Raw genomic sequence first — 19479 nt, 5'->3', positions numbered from 1 at the left:
TTACAATTAATAAATTACTCACTTTGATACCCAATCAGGAGAAATTCCGTGCGCAGCAAATATTGTGAACTGGAGATGTTCTGTGGCAAGCCATGCTTCCTTAGTGCTCTTACTATCTTTTGAAGAAATTGCTGCAGAACTGCTACATGAATTCATGTGGAGTCGCAGAAGGGCCTCAACTGCTCTTGTTAACTGGTCTATACTCACTTTCAGAAGATTTTCAGGCTGCAGTGAACCTAAATTATAATTTATCTTTAATGCATATCTTCCTAAAACAGCCACCTGAAAGCAGTTTTTAAATAAAATTGAAGAACTTCACTCACCAGATGAGCTCTTGCTAGCATCATCACCACATTTTAAGGATACCTACACAGTAAAGTTAGAGCAAATTTCAGTACCAAGAAACCCATATTAATTTTCCATTGCTCTTAAGTATCTTGTACAGAAATTATGAAACATCTGAATTAGGCCCATACATAAACCCATATAACACATCTCAAAGGTTCCTCAAAGGTTAACTGACAGCATCACAATTTCCATATTATGCAGCAACTATTCACCAGGTTCAAAAGCTCACATTTTGTCAAGTCACAATTATTTTGACAGCCTTCATGAACTCTTAAAAGACACAGTACATTGGAATATTGCTCAGGATACTCCAACTTCTCTGAGTAGAGATAAAACTGAGTCAAGGCTGTTATGGATGAAAGCAGAAGCTGTTAGCTCTATTATGCAGTAATTTGAGTCTGAACAGCTGTTTTGTTTGTGGCATTTGTTAAGGTATCTTTTGTAGGCAGAGTTACTATAAGTTTACTGAATAAAGAAATCATTAAACAACAGAAAACTGAACAGCAAGTACTGTCACTTCGTACTATCTGCTGTGTTTACTTCTTGGTCTGCTAAACATGATACAGTATTACAGCAATGTCTAGTCTCAACAAAGACACTGTTGAAGCCAAAAGGTGACAAAAAAATCATGGGAATTTACTCCCTTCTAATAAGGAAGGGTTTCATGTCAAATTCAACTTCTAATAAAACTAAAACTTTTAACGAAAACTAAGTTTGTGATTTAAAAACAAAACCCACTGAATTCCTAACACTTCAGAGAAAGTCTAAGAAGTTTGCCACAACTGCTGCAGAAGAATGAAAGCTCTCCTTACACTTTTAGTGTATTAATTGAGCATCTTGTCAAGATTAAGTTTTAACTACCAAAAAATCTCATATTCTTATAAAAAACACGCAGAAACTTGGGGGGGAGGTGGGGCGGGAGGGAGGGAGATAAAAATCACATAATTTTCCCCTTTCAGAAAAACTGCTGTATGTTTCCACCATACTTGTCAAGTAGTCCAAGTATTTTTGGATGACAGGATGCCAAACTGTTGAAACAGCACTATACATGTAATTTTCTACTTGACAATCTACTGTTTTCTTTTACTTTTTGGCCACTTCTTTCAACCACAAAACAACTACTTTAAAAAAAAAAAACCACCACCAATATCTTACAGAAGGTTTAGATGCAACTGGCTCCAATCTTCATAACAATTTAGTTTCCTAAAGCAATCCTATATGCCTTCATACACGTTGGCTTAAACAGTAATGTTCATCACAAGAGAATTGTAGGGTTTTACTGATAAAAAAGTACCTTTTTCAAATTTTATTACGATAGCATTATTTTTGGAAGTTATTTTTACACTGTAATCTAATTATTTCTACAGCTTTCTCCTATCAAAAAGCAAACATTGAAGAAATATTTGATATGCTGTATTTCACTAAGTTTTCTTAATATGTCTTCAGCATTTCCCTGCAAGAATTTTAGTTCTTGTGACAACTATATTTGGTCCATGTATTTTGCAACACTTCTACTCAGTATTACAAATATATCATTGAATGAATTGCCACTCTAATAAGGCAGTAGCACAACAGAAATAGCATTACAAGACTGTTTAGCTTTTTTACTTGCACACTTCTCCACTTAATGACCATTTTTAACACCATTACTTAAGACCAATTCTGCTCAAGCAAACTGTTCATTGTAAGGCAGTTTTATGATCAAAATCTGTGCTATTTGAGAGATTTTTATTTTTGTCCATATGCCCAGGAATGCAGGAGCATGAACTGTTAGAGTTTTAAGATGCTATTGCTATTCATATAGATAGTGCACAGAAAATACATGATGTGAATTCCTCCTTTAAGCATAATTACATTGATTTTAGAGGGCATGAGCTAGCTGTCAGTTTCTCTCAGTCAGATTTAGCAGCATCTACCATGACACAAGTCCCTAGTTACAGAACCAGAAAACAGTGTTCTAAAGCTAGTTTTAAAAAAAGTCACTATTTAGAACAGGAAGGGATTCCAAGAGCAAGTGATTAATGCGTTAACAGCAGAGATGTTAAAATAAGGAGAAGGTATCAAGCAAAATAAAAAAAAAAACCAACGTAAGTCTGACTGAACTGTTGCTGGTATTTGCAACTACCAAAGGTTACAAAATAGTATTTATCAGTGTTCAAAAGCATACCTCAGAATGCAATTTATGTGAAAGTTTACCTCAGCACTTTTAGTCCTTGGAAGATTAACAGCCCTCCTTAGCTTCTTTACCGATTCCGTTATTGCAGGAGTCTCTACACAATCCAATGTAGAACAGATTTTTCTGACAGTCTTAATTACGTGGTCTACTGCTTTATGCTGGTTCTAATAAGGAATGTATGAAAGAACAGATTGATCTGATCACAATTGTGAAACCCAGTATTGCTTTAATGTAATTTTTTTTTTTTTTTTAGAATGAATTGCCAAGAAAATTTCATTATGAGATGCATATCTCAATTACAATTAAACTGCGGTGGAACGATTTGATGAAACAAAAACCTCAGTATTGAGAACTTCCTTATAGCTCAATTATCAACTCCAACAACATAGGAGTAGTATGGATTCTGGAATGGTGTCCCAGGAAACATTAGGAGGTTTCCAACAATTTTTCTATTAAGTTGTAGGCAGAAAATATTTTCTCATGAGATATGAAGCTCAAATTCCCTCATGGCATTAAAAAAAAGTGTAGTTCAAAAAAGGATATTCAATTAGTGTGAAGGAGGAATGCTAAAGAAGCAGTGTTTCAATTTCAGTCCTCTTAAAACAAACATATAGCTTCAAATTTCACTTATACTACAGTATAGCTTCCACAGTTTAACCTTATCTTTTCTACTTCACTTTAATGTACTTTTGAAAAAAGTTGCAACTTTTTCCTTACATATTATTTAATTTAAATGGTTCTTCCAGATGAAGCAATTGCAAACTGTCATCTTGGAGACGGAAAGGAAGAGGGATTGCACACTTAACAGGAATCTTTTTTGAAAGGAATACATCAGTTTCTTATTAGAGAATGAAAATGCTGGTAGGCTGCTTAAGACAAAGTTGAGATGCTCCTAATATTCCCTTACTTCTTCTCTTCAAATAGAAGAAAACCCACTTAATTTAAATCTAAATAATCCTAGGTTTCTTGGTTTTTGTCTTTTAATATCAGCAAAGTCTTCATCCAATTTTTAAGAACACATGTAGAAAATGAAAATATTTGCTTCAAAATAACGGTTTACTTTTTAAAGGCTTAATGTATAGGTTTCTTTCACAATCACTTATGAGCACTTACAACTAAATAAGAGGGATTAGTGCAATATCCTCTTGGTAAGATGTAAACTGATTCCCAACCCCCACCCCCTCAGACATATTCTCATGACCTTCCTACAAATGGGTAGCAGAGAAGCCAGTTGAATCAAAAAAAGTTTTGGGATTGGGAGTTACCTGGCAACAATTAACTTTGTCCTGGTAAGAAAATAACCACAGAAGTCAGAAGACATTGTAAATATTTAAGCCATACTTTCAAAGCTAACACTTTGAAGATAATAGCTGTTTTGGCACACGAAAAGCAAAATTTCCACTGCTATTTTCCTCACAGGCTCTCAAATTAATCTCAATAAAGAGACAATAGCTAACTTTTCAAGTGTCCAACGATGTGAAATCGAAGGCTATAAACAAATTATTTATGGATTACTTTACCCTGTTTCACTTTGATTAGCAGACTTCAGCGACTGAGTATGTACAGAAATTCACTTCAGGAAGTAAAAAAATTTAAATGCAACAACTGCTGATATTTGTACCTAATCATCATCACCAACAAAGACCTCCCATCCTCAAAAACACTGTAGAAAGAGTAGAACATAAGTCTGAATTGAGATGTTTTGCATTCCTCACCTCAGCCTGTGAAACCACAAGCAAGCTGAAGTTAAACAAGCAAGCTGAAGCAGCTGCAAGAGCAAAGCAACAAAAACCATATCAAGGAGCAATAACACCTCACTCTTCTACAAAAAGATTGTGTTCAAAACTACCCTTGAGAACATGGTGGATCACCATCAAGGGAAATAAATAACATTAAGGGAATATGCAAATAGTGGACATGAGCTTGTTCAGACCTGCATTCCTGGAGAGGCAAACAAACATAGTGGAAATGAAAAGTATTGTAATTAAGTAATTTACTTCAAGACTGTTCTTACAGAAACTGCTTAAGAAACATAGTTATCTAATGTTTAAGAATTTAAGTCTCCAAGTTACATTACTATCAGGAGTTAAGCTTCTCCTTTTAGAAATGAGTAAAACATTTCGCTAGCTTTTGCATTTGGGAAACTACTCCAAACTACTTCACATGCAAGCCATTTTAAGCTACCCATCATACACTGAAATAGACAATGGTTTTGACAGTGTATTTTAAATTAATCCAGTAGGCAGAACAAGATGTTGTTATACTTTGTGTAAAACTTACTTGTATGTTCCAAACGTGCTTCAGTTATAACTCCCATTGTACACAACTATTACTGCTCACTTTTGTGTGGATTTTTATCTGTTACCAATATATCATTCATGGCTGACAACATCTGACATAGTCAGGATTCAGACCTCTTCCCTATTGCCCTAAATTAATCTCTTCCAGCATTTTTGAGGAAAAGGTTATTTTGCACCCCAGGATTTGGAAGATACATTTCTAGTTGTGACAATTAGGTAACAATTAGTTTGCAAGAAAACCTAGGAAGAAAAGAGGAAAAGCAATCTAAAAATCCATGATTCCAAGTTTACATTTGACAGCTTTTTCAGATCTCAGTTTCCCCAAGAATACCCGCAAGTCTTTTTTCCAACTATCTCATTAGTAAACTTTCTCATGCTCCTTTTGGTTGAGCAGTAATTTACGATGCCCTTACCTCATTTTTAAGAGCTATGTTAACTTGTTTGTGATACACCTCAAGAAGCTCTTCAATAGAAGACCTGCAAGAAATAGTAATTGTTGAACACAAGTGCAAGAGCATAACATAACCTTGGTCAGAAATTCAGCAGTGGGCTTGATTACCAAAATAACCACATTAACACTACCTTATAATAGGTTCTCTGAAAGGCTTTTCTACTTTGTAGAGGTGTTTGGTTAGATGTATGGGTGTTCTGTCATCATCTTCCTGCAATAAAACATTAGATATTAAGTCCAGTTCTCATTTTTCTGTAATTTGTAATACTGTTTTAGAAGTTTCATTACTAATACCTGTGGAGTAGAAGGGGAAAGATGTAAGATGATCTCTTCAAAGGGGAAAAGAAATAACTAATTAAAAGCATATGAAATGTGTACACACTGGGATGGGGGAAAAGGGAAAAAACGGCAATCGAGTGCCTAACTGCAGATATCAAATATTCCTCCCTTCCTCTTTGATGGTCTGATACATATCTAATTAAATGCAAAAACTGTTCAACTTTTATTTAACTCCGAAATTTGCTGCTTCTCTTTCAAGCTTCAAGTTTAGTCCAAATGCTTGCATACTTTTTCCAGCTATAGTACTTGGTCTAGTAAGAGACATTATCTGTATTTATATTGTTTGCCTTGCAAAAACTCAGTATGTATTTCATTTCCTCTTAGTATAAGAGAATACAATTCCCAACACCAAGCAGACATACTAATTTATTAATCACACAAAAAGGTTAAAAAAGGTTACACCTCAGATCCATCAACTCTGATGCAAACTCCCAACCTTTGAAGATTTATTTTGCTGCTGCAGTTTAGGAGGTACTTACTGTTCGTGCCAGATCTCTGCATATTACACTATGGGTCAAGAGCTGCAGTTTGATTTCTATATCCCACTTCCGACAGTTCTGAATATATTCATGACTTCCTACGCAGTGCTTACTGTTAAACAAAAGAAAGCTACAGTTACACTAAAAATATGCAGTGTTTTTAAAAAAAAACTCACATGGAATATTTAAGGCAACCTGTTGGCTCAAAATAAGGAAATGGTGAATCAACCTCCACACCATACTACTTGATCTGATTTTTACTTCTGCAGAAGTTTTAGTATACTATTACAGATACCTATGCTTTTGCTAAAGCTCTTAACTACTGCGGCTAACAATGAAACCAAATATTCTAACCCAGAAAACTAATGGGGATTTGTAAATGACTAGTTTTGAAGGAAAAAACCCCACAGATTATTTCTGATTATTAGAAATCATCAGTAGATTTTTATTCCTGGTTGCTGGGATTTGAAGAGCAGCTGAAAACGACAACATCCATCTACAGAAATGCTCTAGAAATCTGCATCTGAAAAAAAAAAACCAAACCTGTTTGTGTTCAACACAACAGATGGCAGATTAGAACAGATTTCTAGGAAGCTGTTGAGAACCTACTTTGCTGTATCCCAGAGCAACTCTAAAGACTTCTAAAGACTTCTGATCTTTGTGCAAAGTGAGACTCTCCCACGTTTTTAAGATTTCTGCTTTTACATATTTAATCATTAAAGATATAATTTCCAGTAACTGTGCCATGACAAAGCATGAAGTTAAATATTAATGAAAAAGAATTTGCTTACTTCTGTAAAACTTCTTCTTGGCCACAGACTTTCAGGATATAGCTGCTGATGTCCACTTCATTCAAGTCATCGTGCACCCAGCAAAGTGCCTGCATTATTATAAGCTCAACAGGGGAACTCACTGTTTAAAGAAATTACATCTAAAAGTTAAATATAAATCTATAGCAAGTGATATTAACCATTGTTCACTCACAAATTGTAGTTATTTAATGAAATTTATTTTTATACTTGTAGGAAAGACTCTTACGCTTCTATAATCTCCTAAATTTCATAGTTTGAGATCTTCACTTTTTCCCCCCCTGCAAAGAAAGGCATCTTATAGAACTTGCCTGTAGTTTAAGAAATCAATAAATCCTTTTTAACTTAGGATACAGTGTATTCACTTGACTAAAAGTACGAAACAGTCTGCAGTCTGTTTTCCAGGAGTTTTTATGAGGATAGCCTTTTTTTCCCCAATTGTAAGTCTGCCTTATTTAGCAAGGACTTCAGATAGGTAAGTGATCCTTTAAAAGTTTAAAAATCATTATCTGAAGAGTTGGAGATGAAACTTCTCTATTTGTTCTGCTTTTGAGGAAGTATCAGTTGTAGCGGAGGCAAATCCTACACTGAAAGTCCTTTTTTCTTTTTCCTTTCCATTTGTCTAGGGCAGTTTCCACATTGTACAGAACAGATCTCAGTAAGCATCACTAAGCCTTTGCAAAAAGCAACACTTAACTACCAGTATTTTCACATCAGGCTCCAAATGCTTTTTTGAAAACAGTCTCTCTCTTCCATCCAGAAACTACAGTGCAAAAGAAATAATCCGAGTCAAACCCAAAATCCATTCCCCCACAGCCACCAGCTGTCACTGACAAAAAAGTATAGATATGTTTTAACACCACAAACATTTTAAGTACAAAATGCTCTCTACTCCTCCCTACCTAGTTTCCGATCTTCTCATTTAAATTATTTGCAAACAATGTCACTAAGTGCCTCAAAATTCTGTAAAGAATACTGTATAAAAGAATTTATTTTTTCATCAGTACCTTCAGAGTATTTCTTTTTCCCCCTCCAGAGACCTTCCTAATTTTCCCCAAATAATCTTTTTTTTTTTTAGTAAGAAAGAAATGTTACTACTATGGTGGATACAGAGAGGTAATCCCACAACAATATTTTCCACAAGATAACACAAGTGCTTCATCTCGTTAACAGATGACTAATAATTACAAGCATAGAGGTATTTGATAGCATATGAAGAATGAGTACGTGGAATTCAAGAACAAAGAATGATAAGTAGTATAAATTCAGAAACACTATTTAACTCATTATTAAGACTATTTAACTTATTATTAATCTAAAGTGAAACTGCTGTACTACCTTCAGCAGGGAATATGGTGGTTGATAGAGAAAAAAGATGCAGTAACAGTTTATGGGCTATAGTCACAGGCTGCATTGGCGAAGGTCTGCCAGTCCTGCAAAGCCAAGTGGAGTAATGCAAAGATAATGTTACCACCTTTTTCCCCACGCTCCATCTTATTGAAAGACATTCATTTCTTGCTGATACACAATGACTGCTCAGGTAGACTTGTACTTCCATGTAAAGTCTAATAAACGAATGCAAAATGAATAGGTATACCCAAATAAGCTGTAAAGTTAATCTGTTTCCCTCCTGGGTCCTTTCTACACATTGAGTTGTCAGAACACTGAAAGGCTGCAGTTCCTTCTGAGCAGGACTGAAAGCCATGCTAAAGTAGTTCTAGCATTAGGATGCTAAGGTATGCAACAATTTGACCAAGAACAGAAGGAATTAAAGGAAGTGAATAACTTTAAATACGCCTGTTATTAGTCACATATGAGCTACGGATACCTATCTTTCACTAGCTGTGGAAGACAAGTAGTTTAACTGCGATTAGTTTCAGCATCAGAAAAAGGAAGAGAGCAGAAAGTGCGAAGAATAAGATATGTGGGGCTAGAATGCAAAGCACATTCCAAAGTATTCACAAAACTTCTAGAAATAAAGGGCTGATGCCGTAACATTTTAGTTACGCTACCAAAGCCTTCTGTAGGAAAGCATTAAGCCTGTAATATTAGGAAACTGTAATCTTAGGATGAAGAGCAGAAACCCTTCCTAGGCTACACTTACAGTCCACCTCATTTCTTAACAAGAGTATTAAGTCACAGCAGAATAACTATAAGGCCCAGCAAATAAATACAGAATGAAAACACTTACGTATTGAGAGCTCGTTTTCCAATACAGCAGCTAGTTTAAGTAAGTAATAGAGCAACCTCATATCTTTTGAGAACAACCAACTCTAAAGCATCTACACTGTTACAAATAGTTACAGATAGATGACCAAATGATAAAAAAACCACCACGGCACAGATCCACTACCAAGTGACACGGCCTGGGAATGGGAACCCTCACAAGGGCTAAGAAACTACAGCAGTATAGAGGCTAAAAAGTTGCTCCTGTGGTAATTTATTATCAGTTACTGTATCACCAAGAGCTGCCAGAAGTTGACAGCATCCAGAGTTACAGCCTTTAATACAAACATGCTGTGCAGTCTTGACTGCACAGAGAATATGAATTTATGTACAAGAACAAGGCAAACTTAAAAGTTCCACCCTACTAATATACTTGATTATCCACAAAACTGGGCCAGATAGTTGTGGCACATTGCGACAGTATTATTTTAGTGTGTGTTCATAAGCGTATATTGAAGTCAAGTTATAGATAATTTCAGTGTTTATTCCAGTGTTTATTCTTATTTCCCAAAAGCAATTTGTCTGAATTCTTAGATAGTCTGTAACAGTTTATTTAAACACATGTTAGAACGTTGAAATAAAAAATTAAATTAAGAGCTAAGAATCTCAGTCCTGGTGTCACCGTCCCCTCAATTACCATAAAACAGGTAAAACTCTTGAAAAACTGTTTTAACATTCCCAGACATGGACAGAATAGTGCTTCTGGTTTGCTTGGCTTTCCTTTTTAAAAAAATGTTTCACTTTGTCAGCTTCTAAATATTTTCTGATGGAGGCACTGACCCAGAATTAGGTTCTTTCTTCAGTTATCTTTTCCACATTCCCCACGTGCAATCCATGCACCTGAGACCCAGGGATTACAAAAAATGAAAGCCATTGGCTTAGACTGAGTTTACAGTCTTAACCCACCATTCTAAGTCTTAAAGCAAACTCCAATTGAAAAAGCAGGAACGTACCATCACACGTAAAAGTTACTGGTTGCTGGAATTCTTCGATTTCTATAGAAACCTTGATACTGGCACTCTCCCCACTTATATTTCTTTGCAGCATGATTGGACTCAGCACAAAGCCTGGATTTGTTTGCTGATTAGCATAAGGAAACTTGGTCCTCAATCTGAAAGCAGAAAAGGTTTATGAAACATTGCAATGGATAAATCTAAGACTAAAGCAAAATAACATGGTAATAACCACAAGCCAGAACAGTAAAGACTACCTTTTGCTCTTTACCTAAATTGCATGTACAAAACACCATTTAATTTTTCTACTCTCAACAGAACACTGCCCACAATAATTATACAAGTAGTAGTTAGAGTGGAAAAAACCTAGCTTGTAATTAGGCAGGTTTTCCATATAGCTCACAATATTTAATAGGTCAACACTTACAGGACAGATCCAGCCTCTGTAGAAGCAAAGCTCTAAAACAGTTTTTAAAAAAGCTAACCTATGGCATTTGCTAAAAATGAATTTAAGAAAGGATAATTTCTTTTATGTACAAAAGACCACAAAACTCTTTACATGTTTAAATTTTTGGAAGTCTAATCTGAACCTGGATACTATGCAGAAGGCAGTTATTCCAAGTTGTGGAAGTTGAGAAAGGGGCCTAAATTGTGGGAAAGGCTTTTCTTAGGACACAAACAGTATAAAACATTCACCTAGTAATGAACAGACAGTACTTTGACAGCTGCTTTTTATTTTCTGCTATTTAACATAGATAAAATAATTTAACCTTAACCTTCTGCCAATGTTAAAGTAGTATTATAGATTAAGAACAGAACTACAGAACTCATCTATAATGGTCACCTATTTCATCATTTCGATTCCTGACAATAGCATGAATGAAAAAAAAGGAATCCCTCTAACAAGAGTTGTCCAGTCAAAAGTCCATCAGCATTCTAAGGACTGGGTCTTGAAAGAAAGGGCAACAATTAGATTTAACTAGAAACTGTTGCAACAAGCCTATTTTATGTGAGCTTTGTCTTAATGTTGTTCATCAGTAAGTTTCACAGGTATATGACTTCTCACTGGTTTTATGGAGTTTGCTTTTCATTTCATAAACATTCTTGTTTTAAAAAGTAGTTGTAATCCTTCAGATTCAAAGATCTCTATTTCCCCCATTAGTTCTTGGATTTTGATCTTGAAAGGAAAAAAGGCAAGATTCCTAGTTTGTCTTCTCTAGGAAGAAAACAAACAAAAAAATCTCTCATTAAGTTCTGGCAATAAGCAAAAAAATAGAAGGAGCATTCCAGGTTATCAAGTCCGTCTTCTTTAGTATGACTTTAAGAAACTTCACCACCTGGTCAAAGCAGGAACAAGTTTAAAGGTTTTATTTGTTACAGAATTCCAGTTGTGGAAGCGATAAAAATGAGAGCATTTCAGGGTTAGAAAGCCATTGAGTGACAGCATTTAGTGAGGTGCATCAACTAAGAAAAAGAGATTTCAAATTGTTTCAGAAGAAATTGTATTAAAAATATATAGAAGAAGGAGATACAGATATATAGAAATAAAGAAAAATAGTTTTGAGGATAAAAAAGTATTATAAAAACAAGGAAAAAAGTAAGAGGAAAGTCACAGGACCAAAAGAATAAAGAGGAGATATGATAATGCAAAAACTTTAGTACTGAACACCTTAAAAATTCTATTGCATTCTTGAAAAAACAAGACAAAACCAGGAAATACTGGCATAAGAAAAGGGAAAAGGACACGTACTGAAATCTGCCCACCAAACAAAAAATGTAGGACTGGCCCTGTCAACCTAACTGCAAATTAGTTATTTAGCCTTTTTTTTCCCCCCTTATGAAAGCTAATTTGTGTTCAGTCATTTCTTACTTCGTAACTGCTTGAGAAAAAGCTGACAGTTCTTGATTCTGCCCTTCAATTTCTTGGAGAAGCACGTTTTCTGTCAGCATGCCAGTGGTCCCATTGTCTTTCTGCAACTCAAAGATAATACAGTATTTAAATAGCTGCAAACATACTTCTATAGCCAGCAAAGCCACGTGTAGATGATAGATTTTCAAGAGTCTGAGGTTTACTATTAGTTTTGTGTCTAATTTTATAAGAAGAAAAATGTATATCATAACTAAGTTGAAAAGTAAAGATTCACTGGACCAGTGACTTCTTTACAGAAGGTAATTTATTTGACAGCATCATTATCAGTTAAGATTAAGTTGCAAGAATAACAGTTCCTGAGCTCTCAGCAGTGACCTGTTGCATTAGTGGGGCTGAACCAGAGGAGGAAGACAGACAGGTGTTTTCCTCCACTTTTGAGATTCATCCTTCAGTACAGTCCCAGAAAGAACCATGACACATCAGTTCTGCCCATGACTACCTTTCCCTACAAAGCAGGAAAAGATAAATTGTACACTGGAAGGAAGTAGCATTCAGAACACTAAACTCAGAACTAATCTTGTGGTATCAAATTACTGCTCTTTTAATCCCTTATGCCATATACACCCACTAGCTCCCCAAAATGTAAACCACAGTCTTTGAAGTATCCAATCTAAAAAACAATTGCTAAAAAGAGAACTGCAGTTTCAAACAACAAAATCTCATAAACTTTAAAAAAAAATCAAACAAAACTGCAGCAGTTTTTAATTCATATCTGTTTCTGATCCAATTCATAATACAACCATACAAATGCTAGTGTAAGCAAACAGCAGAGAGCAGCTGGAACAACCAGTGGGGTTGAGGTGGAACTCAATCATCTGTAGTCCAACAGCCACCACTGCCCTGAACCACTCATGAAACTCCAGCCAGATACTCCCTGGAATAAGTTGATCTTGAAGAGTTTGCTCGCGTCCAGCCTAGGGACATTGCACAGAGAGGATAAAACCTTTTGACCAGTTACATTTTACATCCATAGCTTTTACAATACTTATAGAAAGCTTTAATACACCCAGAAGTCCAGAAAAAAATAGCAGACTGCACTACAGTTTTTCTGAAAATCTTGACAATTTATTCATACTTGAAATAGCGAATAACTACTTAACTAGTATGTGGGTTATTTATTATTAGCTGACGAAGTTAGCTGAGCATCTAATTTCATTAAAGCATATCAGACAATATAGTCAAAATTAGACTGTCTCAGAAAAGGGGTCAAATCTGTAATATGCAGAACCTGTCAGGTCTTTTCCTTTTAGAACTTTTTTGCTCAAATTAACTTGTTTAAGCAGTATAGCATAAACTGAGAAGGGATAATATATGCAAGCCATAATTGCCACTTGAATTGCATTTAAACCTAGTTACTTCAGCTAAAATATTGGTTTCATGAACACTGATCCGTTCAAAAGGATAAATTATATACAATTGGGGATTAGCCATACCATGGGAAGCAACTAGAGCAGGAAGCTGTAAAGCCACAAAACCTGGAATGAGATTCAGGAGTATGTATAATACCTTAAATTTAAAAAGGTTCTTCCATCCTAACATCTCAGACAAGTTCTACCACATAAAAATACTTCCGGGCAACTGCACACGACCTGCTGACAAACCTGTGCAATTTTATCTAGTACATGTATTCTTTAAGCAATTACACAATAACACAATAAAAAATCTACACGGAAACAGGAAGTTAACATGCCAAGTGAAAGGTAAACACCTTTGATAAAGATTCAACTAGCTGCTGGTCAGCACTCAACACAATCATTTCAAATCAAGAAGCTAGCTATACAAATGTTAAATTTTCTCTATTTAAGAATTCTTTTTAAAGAAGTAATACTACAAATACGCAGAAACACTGGAGATGTCCAGAAACACCTCCAGTCTTGTATCATCAGCTAACTTAGTAATACAGTCTAGAACTGGAGTGTTATGCCAAAACTAGTTAGCCACAGACTGGAGGAATGCAAGTGGAAAGTAAATCTCGAACCTTCAATTGGGCATTCACTGCAGGAACCTGCTATAAACTAAGAATTTGTTTGAAAAAGATGGTGGCTTAAGAAAATCAGATATATTAATTGACTACAGGATCAGTATGTGCTGTTGTGATGCCATTGTGAATAAAGCAAATGCAATAAAAGTGTATCAAGCAGGATGCCCCTACCTGCAATGAGGGTTAATTCATGCCACTGTAGAAAGCACATGGTACACCGTGCTCTCACATAGAGAGCTAAAATTCTCATAAGCCATCTTCAAAAAAAACCAAAAAGTGACAGGAAAGAAAAGCTATCATGCAGAGCTTGCAATGAAAGCTGACAGAAAGACACTGTCTCTTATAACATGTTAAGGTAGACATCAAAATGGTTCTTTATCTTAATTACCTGCTGCTCCACCCTGTTAAGAAGAACATTTGCCAAGAGCTAGTTATGAATGTATTTCTGCTGAAAATCAGATGATTGATAAGGACAGTGAGGGTCTGGAACAGCCTTTAAATCAAAAGTAGCATGTAAAGGCAGAGCTTGAGCGTTTTATGAATCAGTTATCACGTGATCTGCAAATAGCATGGGAGTGGGCCTGATGAACAGGAAAGACCCTTTTAAATTCTGCATTCTTGAAAAAACCCTGGAATTTATAAAACCAGATTTAGCAACAGGCAAATATTACTTTCTACAGACAACACCTTAGAAGCACTGATCCAATATAGTCCAGCTATTCCAGTCAATAGTTACATTACAACCAACCAAACATCACTGGAAAACTGACAAACACATCACTAGATAACATGACAAAATGAAGCAGCAAACTGCTGTAGAGCCCAAATTTACATGCCTCCCCAAACACTAGGAAATAACTGAGCTCACATATCATAGCTCAACAGTGAGTGGAAAAAAATAAAATGAAGTTAGACCCAAGATCTTCATACATGTAATGTTAAAAATGCAACCCCTTAAAAACAGGTAAAGGGGTTTTCTGGATTTAGGGTTTTTTTTGGTCCTTCTCCACTGGTCTTCCATTAAACTTTTGCCAGAATACTAAAACTAGCCCAGAAAAAACAGGAAATCCTTCAAATGAAGGGCCAAAAATTTCACTTCAATGGAAGTTTAGACAGTCCTTTGAGCCAAAGTCTAGTAAATATTCCTTCTTCTGAGAAAAAAGAAAAAAAAAAACCACACCCCTAGTTTGGGGGGGAGAGAAGAATCAAGGAGCAATTTGGAAAATATCCTTGACTGATAAGTTGTTTTTTATGGCATGTCCCTAGCTTATTAAAAACACCTAGAAAGACAACACATAAGATTCAAAACAGCTGCGATCCAAAGTCTCCAAGGCAAACAAATCTTTTACTCCCCCCTCTAACCAGTTTCTATAAATACAATATTTCCTGCCATTATCACCCTTGCCAGGGTGTTGACTTTTCCACTAAAGACTTCTCCTTCAGTCTTTGTACTCTCTCTACCAAAAAATAAAAATACAGAAGTATTCATGTTCACTTTCTAGTGAGGTGACTAATATTTTAAAACTTAATGTCTTGTTTTACAATGGAATTATCACAGAAAGAATTTAAAAAGATAGGAAAAGTTAAATAATCTACAGTCATTTACAGGACTTGGAAAAGGGTAGGATGCACTTATGGGGACATAATTAACTAGATGAGATTGCTACAGTATTGATCATCTGCTGTACAGTTTAGTTTTGATACAAACTGCATGTGCTTCATGTCCAAAAAGGTAAGTGTCATAACTAAAGCCTCTGTTGACATTTTTGGCTTGAAATTTTGATGAAAGTGATCCTGATCCTAGAGCAGAAATCACCCTTTTGCCCTGCCTGATAAAAGTAACATCATTCAAAGATGGTTTTCTTCTTCCAGAACAGAAGTACAGGCTTTCTGACCCAACAGACATCCCACTTTCCAGGACAGTATAATCAAAAGGTTCGGTTACAATCTCTCCAGTATTCCTGCACAGAAGGAAAGATTTCTACCTACGAAAGAGAATTATAGTGGTCCTGTGAAAGACTGCAAGTGATACTGGGAGAGCAGAAAAGAGTTTTGACTATGTCACCTTTCTAGCCTACTTTTTTTTTTTTTAAAGCTGACAGGTTAAAATATAAGGCAAAAAATGATTTTTTCAAAATCTGAGATAAAGGCTGCTCAAATAAAGCTTTCAGTGTCTAACTCGCCATCTTTTTATTTTGTAGTATCATGTCAATTGCTCATTATATTAAATATTTATCAATATGATTTAAGTACTAATTGTTCTAAAGATTATTTCAATTTCTTTTTGTAGTATGTTGAAAAACAGCTGTTGTTGAATTTCCTCAGTAAATGTGGAAAGATTACACAACGCCAGCATTACTTTGGGATTTAATTCAGTAGTAATGTTCATTTTTCTGAATATCAGTAATACATATGTACGCCAGTAACATCACATTATTTGGACACTGCTCAAGCCAAGTAATATTTAACAAACAAATCCAGACCTTAAAATGTCTTTAAATACTGTGATTAATCTTTACTATTATACTGCAATTTAAAAGTACTGATTTACATACCTGTGATGTTTGGCCCTGTAACTTTGCAAGTTGAGCTGTTCGCATGTTTAAGGACTGGCTCCTTGTAACTGTTGCTCCAGAAGATTTCCCATTAACTTTTCTTTCCAGATGACAAGTTACTAACAGCTTTTCTTCTAACAGCACAGCATCCCATGGATCCTCAGCAGTTATACTTGAAGCCCTCTCTCCATCATTCTCTGCCGTATTTAAAGTCTCCACACTATCCACTTTTGGTTTACTTAGGGGATCCAAATCTAACCAATCAAATTTACTAACATCCCTGCAGCTTTCCGAGGCTGGTAGGTTAGAAACTGCAGACTTTATAGCAGTCATTTCTAAGTCCGTGCTTGACTTCCCATTTTTCAGAAATTCTGAGGTGCTTGCAATTTTGTCAAATACTTTTGCCATTTCTGGTGTAAGTACTGGGGGATATATAGGTAGGCTTCCTCGTGGATGGAAAGGTGTAGTAGCTGCCAATGGGTATGAAATGTATTGCGACTGTCTTGGAAGACCAAGATAAATAGGTTCTCTGGAGTGATAGGAGGACATATTTGGATGGAATCCATTTTGAAATACACTAGTCTGTTTTCTGTAAGAAGCTGAGGGGTAAATAGGAGGTAAAGTGCAAGTCACAGGTGCTGGTATCCCAGGCGTCCACTGTCTTCTCTGACCCGTAGGCCCAAGATAAAATTGTGAAGACACAGATGGGCTCAGAATAGGACTCGCTGGTAAGATAGGTACTTTACTAGATTCAAAACTGTCATCCAGCAGTAGTTTCTCTAGTTCAGCATGAGTAAGCTTCTCTATGTCAATGGTACTTAGTTTATCTTCCATGCTCTTGGCATCAGACTCTGGAAACACCATGAGATCATGGTCCTCTTTGTTATGAGTCTGTGCTTTTTGTCTGGTGCTGCTTAAAGAATGAAAAGTTTGTTTATTACCAGCTACACCTCTTTCTTTCTGCATCTTAGCTAATGCCTCAGCTTCCATCTGCAACGCCTCCTCTTTGTCCACATCTTTTGACCTGGTGGCTGCCAAAGAAGGTGAGGAGCGCTGTTTAAATGCATTGCTACTGGATATCTGGGCCATACCGCAAGAGCGGATGTCCATTTAAAGAAGCAACACTTCCCTTGTACTGGTTGTCCGCCCTTGGCTTTGGAATAGATTTAGCAGATCTGAAAAGGAAACGAAACATTAGAAACGTGTAAAAGAAATCATACATGGAGAATTACTAAGTCATACATCACCAACTGACAAGGTTGCACATGTCCTTCAGAAACCCAGGACATAAAGTGTTAGAGAGACCAATTTTTTTTTTTTTTTTTTTTTAAGTCAAACTTAAGAAGAGAAGCCACACAATTAAATTCACAGCCTTTGAGTTATGTGAGACCCATTTATTTTTCTTACTAGTACTTACCAGTAGGTAGAGTGAGTACTTGGTTTCTTTTTGCACCACTAAACCGAAGACACAGAAAAGCTACATTCAGGTACCTAACTGTTTTCAGATTTGTGCAATTTTACACACTTAGCCAGGTTCAATCTCAGAAGTGGAAATTGTTCTAAAGTCTATACATATATCTAGCATTGATAAAGTGCATTACCAAGAGGAATTCCAGTTTACTTCAAAATATTAAAAAAAGAAATAGACCTATCAAACTGCTGTACCATGATTATGTTGGTCATAATGATGTTGAAGGACCTCCCTTCCTTTGGAAAATGTCATTGTACTTTACCCTCTTAACAAGAGAAATAATGCTTATGAAATGCTATTTCTTGGACAAGCAAAATAAGTGATTTAAGTACAGCTCCTCATTCAGTAATCCCTTTAACAGCCCCTTAAAAGAAATGTTATTCACTACTATGTAAAGGAAGAAACTCTGAAGGGTCACTTTTGCTTAAGGCCACCACCAAGAAAATGACATCTTACATTTCTTCAATTCTAATCTTGTGCTCAGTACTATTATACAACTTCCCATATTCACGATATCTATGCCTCTTTATTAAAATAATCTTACAAGAGATTACCACAAGAACTATGTTATTTTTCAATATTATTTCTACTTTATTCTACAGCTTTTACAGACGGGTTAGAGTTGAGTCCAGGAGAGAAGATGTCTTCCAGCAACAGCTCATATGCATATCAAGTAACAAGATAAAAATCATGAATAATGAGTTTCTGCTAGGAGAGTTACATAAACAGCAATCCTCATTAAAAACACAGTTTCATTGAACTAGATGAGCCCTTTAGATGTAAATCATCACGGGTTTAAGTCATGCAACAATCTACAAATTAAAAGAGAGTTCTCTGCAGCAAATAATGTAGATAACTCAAAAGTCTGTTTTTATGTTCCCTTGCTATTCACACCCATTAGATGTTTTGGGTTTTTTTTTTTTTCCCCTCCTTGAATCAGACCAGAGATATGTGCTTTAAACAAACCAACTGTATTTCTGTGGACTCGCCACATAGACAGCAAGATTCTTAACAGATTTCCAACAGATTCTTTAAATTCTTTAAGACTCTGGCCAAGCTTTTGTTTTATCTACTTCATTTCAGTGGCTTATATTGTGAAGGACAGACATCTTTATAAGAGCTTCTATACATTTCAGCTAAGTCTGAAAATATAAATTCAAGTTAAACCCTTCACAAAGCAAGATTAAACCAGAACTGATGTTACAGGTACCAAGACAAGATTTAAATGAAAGAGGGTGTCTTCAGAAAGACTGAAATAGTGACAGACTAACAAAGTTATAAAACCACGAAAACCACACAACTAAAGTCCTGGGAAATAAAGTCTTAAGGAGGAGCTTTGGAGGTTACTAGTATGTATCCATTCCGCAAGATGATAATATTCAACACAGGTGAAGTCTACAAAAAAGCAGACACCAGATCCTTTTCCATACAATATATTAAGCTGCAGAGTTTGACATTCAT

The 19479-nt window shown here is 35.7% G+C and overlaps 1 protein-coding gene across 11 annotated transcripts in view; it reads right to left on the bottom strand.

Moving 5' to 3' along the window:
• Positions 1 to 19479, bottom strand: part of PIK3C2A (phosphatidylinositol-4-phosphate 3-kinase catalytic subunit type 2 alpha) — a 72959-nt gene that overhangs the window by 22210 nt on the left and 31270 nt on the right. For 9 of the 11 annotated variants that reach the window (XM_075162717.1, XM_075162715.1, XM_075162716.1 and 6 more), the window contains 10 exons: positions 16548 to 17722; positions 11952 to 12058; positions 10082 to 10239; positions 6885 to 7005; positions 6094 to 6205; positions 5407 to 5486; positions 5238 to 5301; positions 2545 to 2688; positions 324 to 366; positions 23 to 236 (listed from right to left, as the gene is read on the bottom strand). In XM_075162717.1, the coding sequence (XP_075018818.1) occupies positions 23 to 236; positions 324 to 366; positions 2545 to 2688; positions 5238 to 5301; positions 5407 to 5486; positions 6094 to 6205; positions 6885 to 7005; positions 10082 to 10239; positions 11952 to 12058; positions 16548 to 17657 (2153 nt within the window). In that variant the 5' untranslated portion in view covers positions 17658 to 17722. The remainder of the gene's footprint in view (positions 1 to 22; positions 237 to 323; positions 367 to 2544; positions 2689 to 5237; positions 5302 to 5406; positions 5487 to 6093; positions 6206 to 6884; positions 7006 to 10081; positions 10240 to 11951; positions 12059 to 16547; positions 17723 to 19479) is intronic. The other 2 variants (XM_075162723.1, XM_075162724.1) reach the window with 2 other exon arrangements.

Source organism: Calonectris borealis, chromosome 14, assembly GCF_964195595.1.
Source record: "Calonectris borealis chromosome 14, bCalBor7.hap1.2, whole genome shotgun sequence".
Taxonomy (NCBI): domain Eukaryota; kingdom Metazoa; phylum Chordata; class Aves; order Procellariiformes; family Procellariidae; genus Calonectris; species Calonectris borealis.
This window is presented reverse-complemented; position numbering and strand designations above follow the sequence as displayed.